The 15,115-nt window shown below is 40.5% G+C and overlaps 1 protein-coding gene, 1 long non-coding RNA gene and 1 other non-coding gene across 3 annotated transcripts in view; 1 reads left to right on the top strand and 2 right to left on the bottom strand.

Annotated features, from left to right (window-relative positions):
• NEDD9 (neural precursor cell expressed, developmentally down-regulated 9) overlaps positions 1-15,115 on the bottom strand; it is a 223,069-nt gene that overhangs the window by 142,114 nt on the left and 65,840 nt on the right. Inside the window, exon 2 of the mRNA XM_066376924.1 lies at positions 850-1,005. Within this exon, the coding sequence (XP_066233021.1) occupies positions 850-861 (12 nt within the window). The 5' untranslated portion in view covers positions 862-1,005. The remainder of the gene's footprint in view (positions 1-849; positions 1,006-15,115) is intronic.
• LOC136401715 (U1 spliceosomal RNA) lies at positions 6,779-6,940 on the bottom strand. The gene has a single exon (XR_010750721.1). It is a non-coding gene; the product is annotated as a U1 spliceosomal RNA (small nuclear RNA).
• Positions 9,299-11,576, top strand: LOC136397753 (uncharacterized). Its single transcript, XR_010749913.1, has 3 exons — positions 9,299-9,347; positions 9,828-9,900; positions 11,386-11,576. It is a non-coding gene; the product is annotated as an uncharacterized lncRNA (long non-coding RNA).

Genomic DNA, 15,115 nt, shown 5'->3' with positions numbered 1-15,115 from the left:
TTGGAATGATGAGACTGCCTAGAGCTTTCTCATTTGTGCTGATGGTTGGTTCTCCATGGGAAACAGACAACAGATGAATGATCTAAGTGCATAAATGAATTAACCTTTTTCCTTTTGAACACATGTTACTTTATATGCATTTTTGCATTTCTTTCTTAAGATAATCCTCCTTTCACCATTTTATAAATTTGGAAACAGAGATTCAAAAGAGTCGAGTAACTGGCTTATGGTAACTCTACTGAAAAGTGTTTAAGAATAAGGACATAAATAAATCCAGGCCTGTCCTGACCCCAATTCCACCCCATTCTCCCTCCCTCCCTTAGAAGTCAATTTGTAGGTGCAATTACATGTAACTTCTTCTACTTCATTTCCACAAAACCTTTAGGGAGCCTTAGTTAGGTAGGAGAATTGACTATTTTAACTAACCACCACTCAAACCAAGTTGATTTTTTTTTAGAATGACTGAATAGAGGGGAACGGTTTAAATGTGATTGGTACACAGGGAAGGGAAGCAATCAGCCTCTGAACAGTTCAGCGAGTGTAATTTCCAGACTTTCTTGAGCACTAATCATACAAAGCAGAATGTTCAGCTGTTCACCAGAAGACTGCTTTCCCAGAGATTTGTGAATGGAAGAGGACTTCCCGTGGGCACAGTGTATCCATATAAAAAGATTCACTGAACAGAGCAAAACCCAGGGGCCTAAAGTCAACCTTTTAATTTTAAATGTTAGTTGCAATCCTGGGTGAGAAGGGAACACCATCTGTGTTACTGTTTCAATGGAGTCAGTCTGAGTTCAACTGGATAACAGACAGTCATACAAAAAATATGTTGTTTTCATTACTACTCACTCTTGCCCACATTGTTCCAGGTGATTCTCTCTTTTAAGCCAAGTAATGTTGGAGCTCTGGATCTTGAAAAGGACAATTCCAGTGTGTGGTCTGCTGACCAGTTCCTCCTTTTTCATAACTCTTAAGGATATATGATGTCCTCACAGCTTTCTGAACCTGAAAAAAAAAAAAAAGGTTTAAATTGTAAAAGCGGGTATACTCCAGCAAAGGCTAAGATACTTTTCATCACTTAGGATTGCATCATAGCAGTTGGAAAAGCCAAATTCATAGTGTCATAAAAGGAACCCATCATTCATTCATTCTGCAATCAAAGAGAACAGTTATGAAGCTTTTACCACGCATTACCTGGAACTTCAAGGTAGTGTAAAATATGAACCTGTTCTCAAGGAACCCACAGTTCAACAGGTAGAACCAGAAAATGTCATGGTATAAACTGTCACAGGTTCTTGGGTGGGTATGAAGTAGGTCTCGCGAGGGCACAAAAGACAGAGAAGGTAAACTTTGGAAGGATTCTTGATTGATGTTTGCCAGATTTTTTTGATTGAGGCTGAATGAGAGAAGTGAGTGATTGATCCTTCATTGTCTATTATCCAGAACTTTGGTTCTGTCGTTGATTTAACTTGTTATTTCACTACTCCACCCCACTGCCTCATTATTTCCCTTTAAACTAATTGAATATGTTTCTACTTTTATCATTCTGAGGCCTCCAAATATGTCTGAGTGTACTTCTCAGCAGCAGCTTGTGAAGGTCACTGAAGTCTTTGGCTTTTCTAGTTTCCTGAAAAGAGGGAAAACTGGTGTTTTGGCAATGTGGCATTTAAACAGCTTAGATGCAAAGCCCAGAATTTGATTTTTGGGAGAAATAGAATTGATTAGGCTCTTGGTTGGTTAGTACTGGCTAGTTTTTCACTTCTTTTTCATCCATAAAGTTCAGTTTTGGGATGGTGTGTGTGTGTGTGTGTGTGTGTGTGTTGTGTGTGTGTGTGCGCGCGCGCGCGCTTGTATCTTTATGGACCCTCACTGAAACTTACTTACTTTCTTTTCTTTTTTTTTTTTTTTTTTTTGTATTTTTCTGAAGCTGGAAACGAGGAGGCAGTCAGACAGACTCCCGCATGCGCCCGACCGGGATCCACCTGGCACGCCCACCAGGGGGCGATGCTCTGCCCATCGGGGCATCTCTGTTGCGACCAGAGCCACTCTAGTGCCTGGGGCAGAGGCCACAGAGCCATCCCCTGCGCCCGGGCCATCTTTGCTCCAATGGAGCCTTGGCTGCGGGAGGGGAAGAGAGAGACAGAGAGGAAGGAGAGGGGGAGGGGTGGAGAAGCAGATGGGCGCTTCTCCTGTGTGCCCTGGCCGGGAATCGAACCCGGGACTTCCGCACACCAGGCCAACGCTCTACCACTGAGCCAACTGGCCGGGGCCAAAACTTACTTTCTTAATAAAACCCTGAGTACTTAAACCATGTGGGGCACACGGAAAATTTTTTTGAGGACCAGAAAGCTGACATTTGTAAAAGAAAAATGTTTTTTCTATCAAGATTTAAAATGTGGGACAGAAAAATAAAGATTGTGTCTGGCACATAGTAGAGGATTAGCAAACTGTGCAACAGAACTAACCAGCTGCTCTTTTGGGGAAAAGCAGTCTTCCTAGAACTGCTTTCCAAACAAAGGGTAATTGAGAGTTGGTTTCCTTTCACTTCTACGAGAATGGGAACAGCCTCTTGTAATTTCAGTCTGATAAACACAGTGTTTAAAATCGTGGTTAAGAAGGGGGAAAAGGGACTTATATAATGAAAACTATAAACCATTGTTAAGGGAAATCGAAAAAGATATAATGAGATGGAAGAATATACCTTGTTCTTGGCTAGGAAGAATAAATATAATCAAGATGGCTATATTACCCAAAGCAATATACAAATTTAATGCAATTCCCATCAAACTTCCAATGACATTTTTTAAAGAAATAGAGCAAAAAATCATCAGATTTATATGGAACTATAAAAAACCCCGAATAGCCAAAGCAATCCTAAAGAAAAAGAATGAAGCTGGGGGCATTTCAATACCTGACTTCAAACTCTATTATAGGGCCACGACAATCAAAACAGCATGGTATTGGCAGAAAAATAGACACTCAGACCAATGGAACAGAATAGAAAGTCCAGAAATAAAACCACATATATATAGTCAAATAATTTTTGATAAAGGGGCCAACAACACACAATGGAGAAAAGAAAGCCTCTTCAATAAATGGTGCTGGGAAAACTGGAAAGCCACATGCAAAAGAATGAAACTGGACTACAGTCTCTCCCCCTGTACAAAAATTAACTCAAAATGGATCAAAGATCTAAACATAAGACCTGAAACAATTAAGTACATAGAAGAAGACATAGGTACTCAACTCAGGGACCTGGGTTTTAAAGAGCATTTTATGAATTTGACTCCAATGGCAAGAGAAGTGAAGGCAAAAATTAATGAATGGGACTACATCAGACTAAGAAGTTTTTGCTCAGCAAGAGAAACTGATAACAAAATAAACAGAAAGCCAACTAAATGGGAAATGATTTTTTCAAACGACAGCTCAGATAAGGGCCTAATATCCAAAATATACAAAGAACTCATAAAACTCAACAACAAACAAACAAACAATCCAATAAAAAAATGGGAAGAGGATATGAATAGACACTTCTCCCAGGAAGAAATACAAATGGCCAACAGATATATGAAAAGATGCTCATCTTCTTTAGCTATTAGAGAAATGCAAATCAAAACGGCAATGAGATACCACCTCACACCTGTTCGATTAGCTGTTATTAGCAAGTCAGGTAACAGCAAATGTTGGAGAGGCTGTGGAGAAAAAGGAACCCTCATCCACTGTTGGTGGGAATGTAAAGTAGTACAACCATTATGGAAGAAAGTATGGTGGTTCCTCAAAAAACTGAAAATAGAACTACCTTATGACCCAGCAATCCCTCTACTGGGTATATATCCCAAAAACTCAGAAACATTGATACGTAAAGACACATGCAGCCCCATGTTTATTGCAGCATTGTTCACAGTGGCCAGGACATGGAAACAACCAAAAAGCCCATCAATAGATGACTGGATAAAGAAGATGTGGCACATATACACTATGGAATACTACTCAGCCATAAGAAATGATGACATCGGAACATTTACAGCAAAATGGTGGGATCTTGATAACATGATACGAAGCGAAATAAGTAAATCAGAAAAAACCAGGAACTGTATTATTCCATACGTAGGTGGGACATAATAGTGAAACTAAGAGACATTGATAAGAGTGTGGTGGTTACGGGGGGGGAGGGGGGAATGGGAGAGGGATAGGGGGTGGGGAGGGGCACAAAGAAAACAAGATAGAAGGTGACAGAGGACAATCTGACTTTGGGTGGTGGGTATGCAACATAATTGAACGACAAGATAACCTGGACTTGTTATCTTTGAATATATGTATCCTGATTTATTGATGTCACCCCATTAAAAAAATAAAATTATATAAAAAAAATAAATAAATAAAAATAAAAATAAAAAATAAAAAAAAACAAAAAAACAAAAAAAAAATAAAAAAAAATAAAAAAAAGAAGGGGGAAAGGAATTTTTCTCTGAGGCACTTGCAGTGGCTAAGCAAGAGGACATGGGCCCATGACTCATTGGCTCTGCCTGAATTTATTCACAGTCATCCAGAACATTGGACCCAGGCAATGGAGAGAATCAGCAATGAGAGTTACTGTGTTCTCAACATTCTGCACGTTTACCCCTTTGGGGTTTACACCTTGACGCATTTTAATGGCCCAAGGTGTCTGAGCTTAAAGGCAGCTGCTCAGTGCAAATCTATCTATGAGCATCCCATAAACTATGGCACAAAGAATAATATATATGGAGAGAGGTATTTTATTAAATCTTTATTATGTGAAATATAACACACGTACAGAAATCTGTATAATTCAAATGTAGAGCTTAATCAATTATTACAAATATAACTGCTACCCAGGTCAAGCCACTGAATACTGCCAGGCCCCCAGGTGTTTTCTGGGTGCCCTTCCCAATACAACCCTGTTCTTTTCTTATGTGGAGTACAGCCCTAACCGTTAGCTTGTCTTCATCCATGTCTGATTATGAATCACTGTCTTCAACAATAAGTGCAAAAACAAGTACAAAATGCAAGTAAAAAAATCTACAACCACTGTGTAAGATGCACCCAGTTTTTAGACCCAAATCTTTTGAAAAAATGTGCATCTTATACAAGGGGAAATATGATATCTTTTAGGTAATAGCTGGTAAGTTTGATTTACAACTTTAAATAATTAGACCTATAATATGAAGTTCTCCATTTAAGCCCACAAATGTAAGGGGTGAGCCTGCCTAAAGGTAACTATCCTGTTATGAAATCCCCTCTGTGCCTTTCTTTCTATTTTATGCACTTAACTCTGCATTCCTATCCACTATAGTCAACTCCCTGTTCCTGAACTCTAAATAAACAGATCACACAGTATGTATTTTTTCATGTTGGCTTCTTCCACTCAGCATTATGTGCGTGAAATTCAGCTACGTTGTTGCCTATAGCTGTAGTTTATCATGTTTATTGCTATATAGTATTCCACTGTATGAATATTCATCCATTTTAATGCCGGTGGACAACTGACTTGTCTCGAGTATTAGGCCATCATGAACAATACTGCTAAGTAGATCTTTATTTTTGTTGTACATAAACATAGAAATGGAATTGCTGGACAACAAATATGCATATCTTCAACTTTAATGGAAAATACCAAATTGTTTTCCAAAGTGATTGTACCAATTTATATCATCACCAGCAGGGTATGAGAGTAACCATTGCTCTTGAAAATGTTTGTTACTTTTTTCTTAGTTTTAACCAGTTTGTGTTAGAAATATTTTAAATATACTACTAAAAAGTTTCTTGTTTTCTTTTTATTATTATTATTTTTTAGATTTCTATTATTTGCATCTTAAGATACTAAAGTGATGCTAATAACTTGGAGTTCTAAGTTGATTGCTGAGAGCATCAATAGAAGTATATAATAATAATAATAACAATAATACTTATAATGATACCCACTTTTTTATTTGAATGTGGTAGTTAAGAGAAAATCTGTAGCCTTGGAGGATTCACAGTAATAAAATAACACTTATATTAGCAGACTGACTTAGGGGGTGCACCAACCTTCATAGGGGTATGTATATTCCCAGAGCATGCTCTAACAGTTGTAGACACAAATTGCTGAATTACCAACTGGGCCCAGTCAGAACCACCTTAGAGTGGGAATATCAGCCTGCAGAGCCCATTAGCTTGCAGCTCATTAACATGCCACATCTGGTAACATCTGTTCCTCCAGGAGGCAGCAATAACCATGTGCTCTGGCCAACAGAAAACAAGGAACATGCTCAAGCTCTTCAGCAGAAATAGTCATAGCTTCCTCGCTTCACACTTCCTTCTCCATATATTTAGGCCCCTGAGCTTTCTTCCTTTTACTAATATCTTCACTTTCTTCTTCTAGTGTATTCTTTCTGGTAAAGCCCATCCCTGGATGAACTCAATTGTTTACTTTCTCTACTTCAATCACCCAGCTGTTGAACATTGCTGGAAAAATTACACACCCTACAGATGGTGCCACCATAAACTTATGGTCACTAATGCCATCTGGGCCCTTCCTCCTGTTAGGCAGTCTGTCTCTGTTTCCCTGGTCCTCTTACTCTCCCATTCTCCCATGTTTCTATTACATTGATAATAGATGCCCTTCCGTAATGACGCATTGGGGGCCTACTGTAGACACAGCTGGCTGTTGCCTGTCATGCACAGGGTTAGTTCAGACTTCCTTTGCTCTCTTCTGGTCTCTTGGGTTTTTTTTGTTTTTTTTCTCTCTCTCTCTCTCTCTCTCTTTTTTTTTTAATAATTTATGAGCGCGAACGCAGTCCCCCACTACCACAAATTATGCAGTCAAGTTTCCCACATTTGGGGAAATCGCAGGGGTCAGCACATCCGGAGTGCAATGGATAAGCCTCGCCCTGGGAAAACCACCTTTGTGATCATGGTATTTCCCCTGCCAGGTAAGTATGGTCTCTTGTTTTATTGCCTGTCCCTCTCCTGAGCCCCAATCCCACTCCACTGTCAGCCTCAATTGGCAATCTCTCCTGCTTCACAAAGCAAACTGGCACATCTGAAGGGCTTCTCTCAGCCTTCCTCCGCCTTCCATCTGCACATTCACTTTGCATCTAAACACACCTCTTTCTGCTGCCCTCTTCCTCGTGACAATAAAGGAAGTGTCTCTTCTAGTGTTCATTTCAGTCCTTCTACCTGGTTACAATGTATTCTTAGGACATCTCTCTCCACACCTCTCTTTCTCCTGCCTTCTTGCCAGCAGTGATCAAACAAGCTCACATCTTTCTCTTAAGAGCTTTGAGTCAGGGACTTCCTTGGCTTGACCAAGGCCTTCATCCAAACAAGGCAGAAAGCAGTGCTATGAATTGAATTGTACCCCCTAGATTCGTATGTTGAATTCCTAACCCTTGGCATCTCAGAGTGTGACTTTATTTGGAAACAAGGCTGTTGCAGATGCAATTAGTTAAAATGAAGTTACAGTCTCTTTGGATCTCAGTTTCCCCACCAGAGACATGAGAAATAGTGGGGTCATCATTTTTGTGGCATGCAGCTCCAAAATCTGGGGCACAGAGGTGGTGAGGTTGGAGAGGATGATGAGAAGAGAGGGCTCTAAACGCTCCCCTCTCCTTTGACCCAAGCAACTCCACTATGAACTATTTATAATTTGCAACTCTTGGTAATATATGGCTTTTAAACAGTGTTCCATTGTTTAAAAAATCAAGTAAAAAATTGAAATCTCCTGACTTAGGTGATATTTCAGGCCCTTTCCAACTACTGTGGACTATGATCATAAAGGAGTTTTACAGGTGTAGCACAGATTTCCCTCAGAAAAGCCTGATGTAATAAGGTTTATTTCTTTGCAGTAAAGAAAATCTGTTAAAGGATTTTCTAACACAATTTAATTTTAAACCTTTTAAAGACGTTCGTATAAAACACTCACACATTAGAAAAGCAATTATTTTTTGGACCATATATTGGAATTTGGAGTTTAGAAATATGTTCACTGTCCACGTGGGACTCGGAGACCCATGTGCAAAGGAGGGCGTCTATGCAAACGGGACCTTTCGGTGGTGAGCTCCTGAGAGTAACCTGCCTCTCCAGCCTTGTTTCCCTACCACTTAGCTTAGGATGTGGGACACAGTTGGTGCTCGGTAAATGCTTAATGAATGAGGGTATCTGAGGAAGTGGACTTTTTTCCCTGGTGTTCTGGGAGACTTCTTGGTGATAGAAAAGAAAAATAAAAACAACTCTTTTCTAAAGGAAGGGGTGCCTGGGGTGGGCTCCAGAAGCCCAGACTGGAAGGGGCAGTGCCCCTGGCCCAGGTAAAAGCAGCAGGGCTCTGCCTTGGAGGCTACGGTAAAAATGCTATTTAATTAAAAGGCACAAAAGCTAAGCATTTATCAGTAGTAAACATTATCAACTGAATGTATCTATCTGGTTCTTTTTCAACTACCTGAGTCATGTCCTGAGGGAATGGAACTTGACTTGGGTCAGATTTGTGGGAAAAAGTGTCAGAAAACCCTCCTTAGGAAGCCAGACAGGGCTCTTCCATCCGGGGAGCAAGAAAAGCAGAGCTCAGGGGCTGAAATGCCCTGGGCTGCCTTCATGGTTCTGTTGGAGGGCAATTTGGTCTCTCCTGAGCAAATCCTGCCCCTCTCCTGAGCCCCAATCCCAAACTCCACTGTCAGCCTCAATTGGCAATCTCTCCTGCTTCAATGAAGCAAACTGGCACATCTGAAGGGCTTCACACCCAAGCATGGAACACTGGCTGTTCACTCTCTGGCCACCATCAGGACCTGAAATAGAGGCCTCTTGAAACCAAACACTTGCTAGCTTATCTTCCATAGTAATTTCATTTCCCTAGGGCACGGAGCCTTGCTAGCTGGTGGTGGAGCCCTTCTGCCACACTGGGATCTGCACAGTTTATTTTGGTAGGTAACTAAGATAGAGACAGAACTAATTAAACCCTTCATAAAACAGTTCATAGCAGAGCAGAGTCAGATTTTTTTTTGCTGCTCTCTGGCAGAAATAATTGTATTTTTCAGCCTTCTCTAGAGTGCCATCCAGGATTCTAACCAGGCTACCTATGAAAATTTCTTAGTTATGGTATATATTTTTTCCTTTTGTGTAAAAACAATAAATAAATACCAGTGATCTCATCAGACCATGAAAAAGAAGAACTTATTAGGAATTTAGTCCCTTAATGCATTGAACACACTTGAATTTGGCTCAATAGTCATGGCTTAATTTAACCAGTTTCAATGTTGTTGGCATATAGCTTTTCAAATGACTTTTTTTTGTTTGTTTGTTTTCAGAATAATCCCTGGAGGGGATTGGCTTTTAAACAAATTGGAAACTTTCAGGTATGTTTTAAAGATCTATAAAACAAGCCTTTCCTTTGTTTTAAATGGGTAAGGTTCAGGAAAAAGAACAAGATGAAAAAGACTATTATTTCATGCGCACATCTAAATGTACATCCTGGGGCTATAGCAACAAAATAATTCACATTTAAAATTTTTCTACAAACAGCAAGATATTCCAAACTACAGCCAAAATCCTGACCAAGAAAAAGGGCATGGCAATAATCATGAAAGAAATGATGTTGAAAGTCAGAGTTATAGGGTCTTTAAACCATTTTGTACTTAGATAATGTCTTGCTGTGTGCATGGCCCCGATTCTTTTCCTGGTCTTTGCCAGTAAATTTTTAGGAAAGTCCTGGCAGAAGAGAGGACATTGTTTGCCACACCTTCCACTCCTATAGAGTTTTGGACGCTGACCATTTACAGTGACTTTCATCTGCCTCCTTATCTGGTCTTACTTTTATATTTCTTCTTCTTTATTAGGTTCCGACTCATCTCTGCCAAGACCTTTAGGTTTCCTGAAGACCTTGCCTCCCAGACATGGTCCCTTGCCCAGGTAACTCAGCTTGCTGTTGTCCATGAGGAAAGAAATGTCTAGCTACTCAGTCTCAGAGAATGGGATCACAATTAATCCACTGACTCAGGTCAGAAATAGAAAGGTTCCCCTTAGCAGTTTTCTTTATTCTCACTCCCCATGTCTAAGCAGCCATGGGATCTGGTCATTTCTAGCTCCATAGGGTTTCCAGCTCCCTCCCTTTTGCCCCCATCTCTGTGTCTCAGTTGTCACTTTTAGTTCATTGTCCCTCCCGTGGACTATTGGAATCATCTCCGCTCTTTATTCTTAAGGCAGTGGGGAAGACTGAAAAGTTTTAACTGGGGAGAAACTTGTTCACATTTCCTTGTCATAAAATCACACTAAATCTAGTGTATGACTTGGAAAGGCTGAGGTAGTGGAGGTGGGAAGAAATCTATTACAACACTGCTAGAATCCAGATGAGAAAGGAGGAGGGCCCAGACTGAGCATGGAGGGAGACAGTGAAAGGAGAGGAAGTCGATATTTAGTAAGTAGAGTGGATAGAGTATCATAACTAACTGGAATTAGAAGGTAAGGGAGATGGAGAGTTTGTAGTAAGTGTCTCCCAGGTAGAAGCTTGGGAGACTGGGTGCATGACAGTATCATTCTGAGAGAGAGAAAATTAAGAATTAAATGTGAGAAAATGATGAATTTAGTGTGACATGTTAAGCTCCAGTTTCTTCTAAGGAATGTCATGTGGGGAGAGAATCCATAAACAGTTTATCAATACATATGGGTCTGAGATTTAGAGAAAAGTGAGTGTTGAAGGTACCGTATTTCCCCATGTATAAGACACACCTTTTTTTTCCCCATTTTACTTATTCATTTTAGAGAGGAGAAGAGAGTGAGTGAGAGAGAGAGAAAAGGGGGCAAAGGAACAGGAAGCATCAACTCCCATATGTGCCTTGATCAGGTAAGCCCAGGTTTTCAAACCAGCAACCTCAATGTTCCAGGTCAATGCTTTATCCACTGCACCACCGCAGGTCAGGCAAGAAAATAAATTCCAGTGGAATGACGGGAACAGAAGCCAAATGCCACTGTTTGAACAGTCAATGAATAATTTCAGACATTAAGTGTAGACTTCTCTTTTCTAAAACCTTACTGTACAGAAAAAAATAGATAAGTGGGAAACAGGAGAGCTAACATGAAAGATTATGGTCTTAGTCCAACCCAATAGTGGCCAGTGCATAGAGAATAGAAAGACACTTTCAATGGGCATTTTATGTATTGAATTGACTGGGTTATGGGATACCCAGATATTTGATCAAATGCTATTCTGGGTGTTCCTGTAAGAGTGTTTTTGGATGAGATTAACATTTAAATAAACAGACCAAGTAAATCAGATTGCCCTCCCTAATGTTGGTGGGCCTTATCCAATCAGTCAAAGGACTGAATAAAACAAAAAGGCTGACTCCTCCTGAGTAAGAGTGAATTCCTCCTGCCTACATTGTCTGTTCTTGCTTTTAGACTCAAGAGAGACATTGGCTCTTCCTGGTCCTGCTAACTTCAGAACTGTTTCAGATGACACCGGCGGTTCTCCTGGTTCTCGGGCCTTTGGACTTGGACTGGAATGAGATCATTGGCTCTTCCAGATCTCCAGCTTGCCAGCTAACTCTGTAGATCTTAGGACTTGCCATCTCCGTAATGGCATAAGTCACCATTTCTTTATAATAAACCATATATATGCTATTGCTTCTGTTTCTATGGAGAACCCCAATACAACACAGAATGGAAAAGAAAAGAAGAAAATAGCAAATAAGGAAGGGAGGGAGAGCGGAAAAATGTGTGGGGTGAATGAAGTCCCTGAGAGCTACGTGCTGTGGACATGTAGGGAGAGGGTGGGTGACTGTTGAGCTGTCTGTAATCTCTGATGACATGGGTGACTCATTCATGTTACACAATGAGAATTAGCCTTCAGACGCTGCTGTCATGGAGTTTCTTGTCTTTCAGAACAGGACTTCCTAGGTTGGTTTGTTTTCTTGTTACTTAGAACCTGTTGCTAGCATAAGGTCATACTTAGAAAACAGAATCTTCAATAAGATTACTCAGAGACTTGGCTGCTTTCCTTCTGGCCATTTTGTCCTTAGGTTGAAAAAAACCCTCACTTTTCTAAGTGACATTATGCATCACTTTGAAATATGTCCTATAGACCAGCCCTGAAATCTATGGGGTTTTGGGGGATACTCACAAAAACAAACTTTTGTTTTAAAATATGTAAAAAAAATTATTTTACTGTAAAAAGCTTCTTTGATAAGATTTTAGAAAACTACCATGAATAGAAACAAAAGTAGAGGTGAGAATCTGTCCAGCTCTTACCTAATTCATTTCTGTCACAGTGATGTGAAAACGGCAGAAACCACTAGAGTGAATTAAACTAGAGATTTATTGGGCACTTAGAATTCATTTAGTTTCTGCTCTACTTTTTAGAATTCTTTGTATTAGAATTTTAAAGTGACAAAGATAAGCCATCTTATTTGTGAAGGAAGCAGATGCAATTAGGAATATCTGCCCAGCTCAATGAGATCCTCCTGGTTTTCTGCTTATGTAGAGTGGTAGGTCCCAGATTTCAGTTTGGACAATGTGATCATACTTTATCATTTGACAGCTGCCTGGACCTGTGGTGGGCTGCCTGACCCAAATTAAGAGTCCTTTGCATACACACTATGTCATGCATGCGGCCCCTTCCCAAGTGTGAATGTGGGAGTATGGCTGCATTTCTGCCTCTGATGCCATGAACTATATCCTTGCCTTACAATGACCACCTCCCTTTCTTCTTTCATTTTCTTCCTACCCCTTATTCTGCCCCTCACCAAACTGAGGTGAATTGTATTTTATTACTTACAACCAAGACTACTAACTTATTGTTATAATAAAATTATAAAAAATTCCCTCCTTGGCTTGTATAAAAAACTGAGGCTTAAGAATTTCAATGGAAGCAGCCATGGACAGTGCACTGAGGAACCCAGTGTCTTAATTAAACAACTGCCCCTGTTCTCTAACTCCTTCCTTATCCCCAGAAAGCCTCAGGGACCAATCCCATCAAAGACTGCTACAGCCTTTCACACTGTTGGCGAAAGCATGGTCAGTGCAATGTTTGTGACAGACCATTTGTCCGAACCTATCAGGACTACATATGTGGTCTGTAGATTGGCAGGGGCATTTTCAGGACTTTATGCTACAGATATATTTGGACAGGTGCAAACAGACACCTTGTGAGGTTGCTTGGTAAAACATTGTTGTAAAATATCAGAAACAACCTACATTTCTATTAATATAGAATTGGTCAAATAGATTGTGGGAATCCATACAATTAGAGTACTATGTATGTAAAAAACAATGAGGCCCTGGCCGGTTGGCTCAGTGGTAGAGCATCAGCCTGGTGTGCGGGAGTCCTGGGTTCGATTCCTGGCCAGGGCACACAGGAGAAGCGCCCATCTGCTTCTCCACCCCTCCCCCTCTCCTTCTTCTCTGTCTCTCTCTTCGCCTCCCGCAGCCAAGGTTCCATTGGAGCAAAGTTGGCCCGGGTGCTGAGGATCTCTGTGGCCTCTGCCTCAGGTGCTAGAATGGCTCTGGTTGCAACAGAGTGACGCCCCAGATGGGTAGAGCATCACCCCCTGAGCGTGCCAGGTGGATCCCGGTCGGGCGCATGTGGGAGTCTGTCTGACTGCCTCCCCCTTTCCAACTTCAGGAAAAAAATACAAAAAAAAAAATAAAAGAAAAAAAAGAACGAGTAATGTCTTTATATATGGAAAGATCTCCAAAATATGATGGTAAGTGAAAAGAACAAAGTACAGAAGAGTGGGGTTTGTAGGTTGTCATTTGGGGGGATAATAATACCTATTCAAATTTGCTAATATGTACATTGAAAAAAACTCTGGAGAAAGAAACAAATTAATACCAGTAGTTTACTTGTGGGTATACGTGTGGGTGGCAGGGTTGAGGGTAGGGTGTGGGTAGTGTAGAATATAGGAATGGGAAAGAGACTTTAATTGTATATCTTTTAAGGTTTTAAACAAAGTTATACTGTATGTTGTCAACTATTCAAAAAACGGTGGGGGCAGAGAGGAAGACTGAGTGGGGAAGAGGAAGGAAGAATTCGGAGGAGGAGGAGAGAAAGAAGAGTGAGGGAGAGAAAGAGGAAGGAAAGATGGAAGGTTGGAAGGGAAGAAGGAGGAAGGGAGGGAGAGAGAAGTCAATGGCTATCAACAAAATTGGTACCTTTGTTTTATCAGAATCTGTTGGTTATTCCCTGTAAAGAAAATATTTGAAATTACTTTCTTTTGAGCAGAAGAAACATCAACACTGGTGAACAAGGCACAGTCAGGCCCATTGCATCGTGTCTTAATTGTCCTTGAGTGGCAGGAATCACAGCAAAACTAGAATCGCTTTCAGTGCCAGTTATGTCCACCTCGACCAAAGATAAATTTCTCCTTCACGGAGTTTGGATGGGACCCCAAACTCCATGAAGCATTATAGGAATAGAGTGAAAATTCCTTTCCTGTGGATAAAGTCTATTATTTCTCAATTCCTCAATGGAAAACATGCTTATATTTTTACCATGTCTTAAAGAGAGAAAACAGTGCCTCAAAACACACACTAAGATAAATAACCTTAAATTGCTATTTTTTTTGAAATGGATTTTCCCAGAGAAGTGGATTCCTCATCCTCATCCCAGTAATAGGGCCTGAAGAGATGACTTATGTGTTTACTTGGGTCTGCCCCAAGTAGTGCTGGCAGATAAAATTTGTATACTAAAATATATATACTAAAACCAATACCAAAAATTATTCAGTGTTTGTTTAATATCCAAACATTTCTGTGTGTCTTGTTTTTTATTTTGTTAAATCCATCAACCCAGGTCCCAAGAACCAACCTAGTGGAGTGGAAGCTCTGGCAGTCAAGGGTTTAGTCACAAGTGGGATGGCCCATATGCCTCTGTCATTCTGAGAAGATGACAACCAAACATCCCCTTCTCCAAGAGTCAGTCAGAGACCTTGACACAGATTCCAAGCCTAACAACCACTGCTGACTTCTCTGCCACCCTCAGTTCTATCTAACACTGAGTGAAGACCGTCCAGTCTCCTACTACAGCTCCAGGTCCCATGGAGAACACAAGTGCTCCCTTCAGGAGAAAGGTGAGTTTATTGCCTTACTGTCAGAAGGACAATTGTTTGACTTTGTGTTTCTAATAGGAAAT

The sequence above is a fragment of the Saccopteryx leptura genome, chromosome 3 (genome assembly GCF_036850995.1).
Source record: "Saccopteryx leptura isolate mSacLep1 chromosome 3, mSacLep1_pri_phased_curated, whole genome shotgun sequence".
NCBI classification, from domain to species: Eukaryota; Metazoa; Chordata; class Mammalia; order Chiroptera; family Emballonuridae; genus Saccopteryx; species Saccopteryx leptura.
The sequence above is the reverse complement of the archived record's forward strand: the minus strand, read 5'-3'. Positions and strand labels throughout refer to the sequence as shown.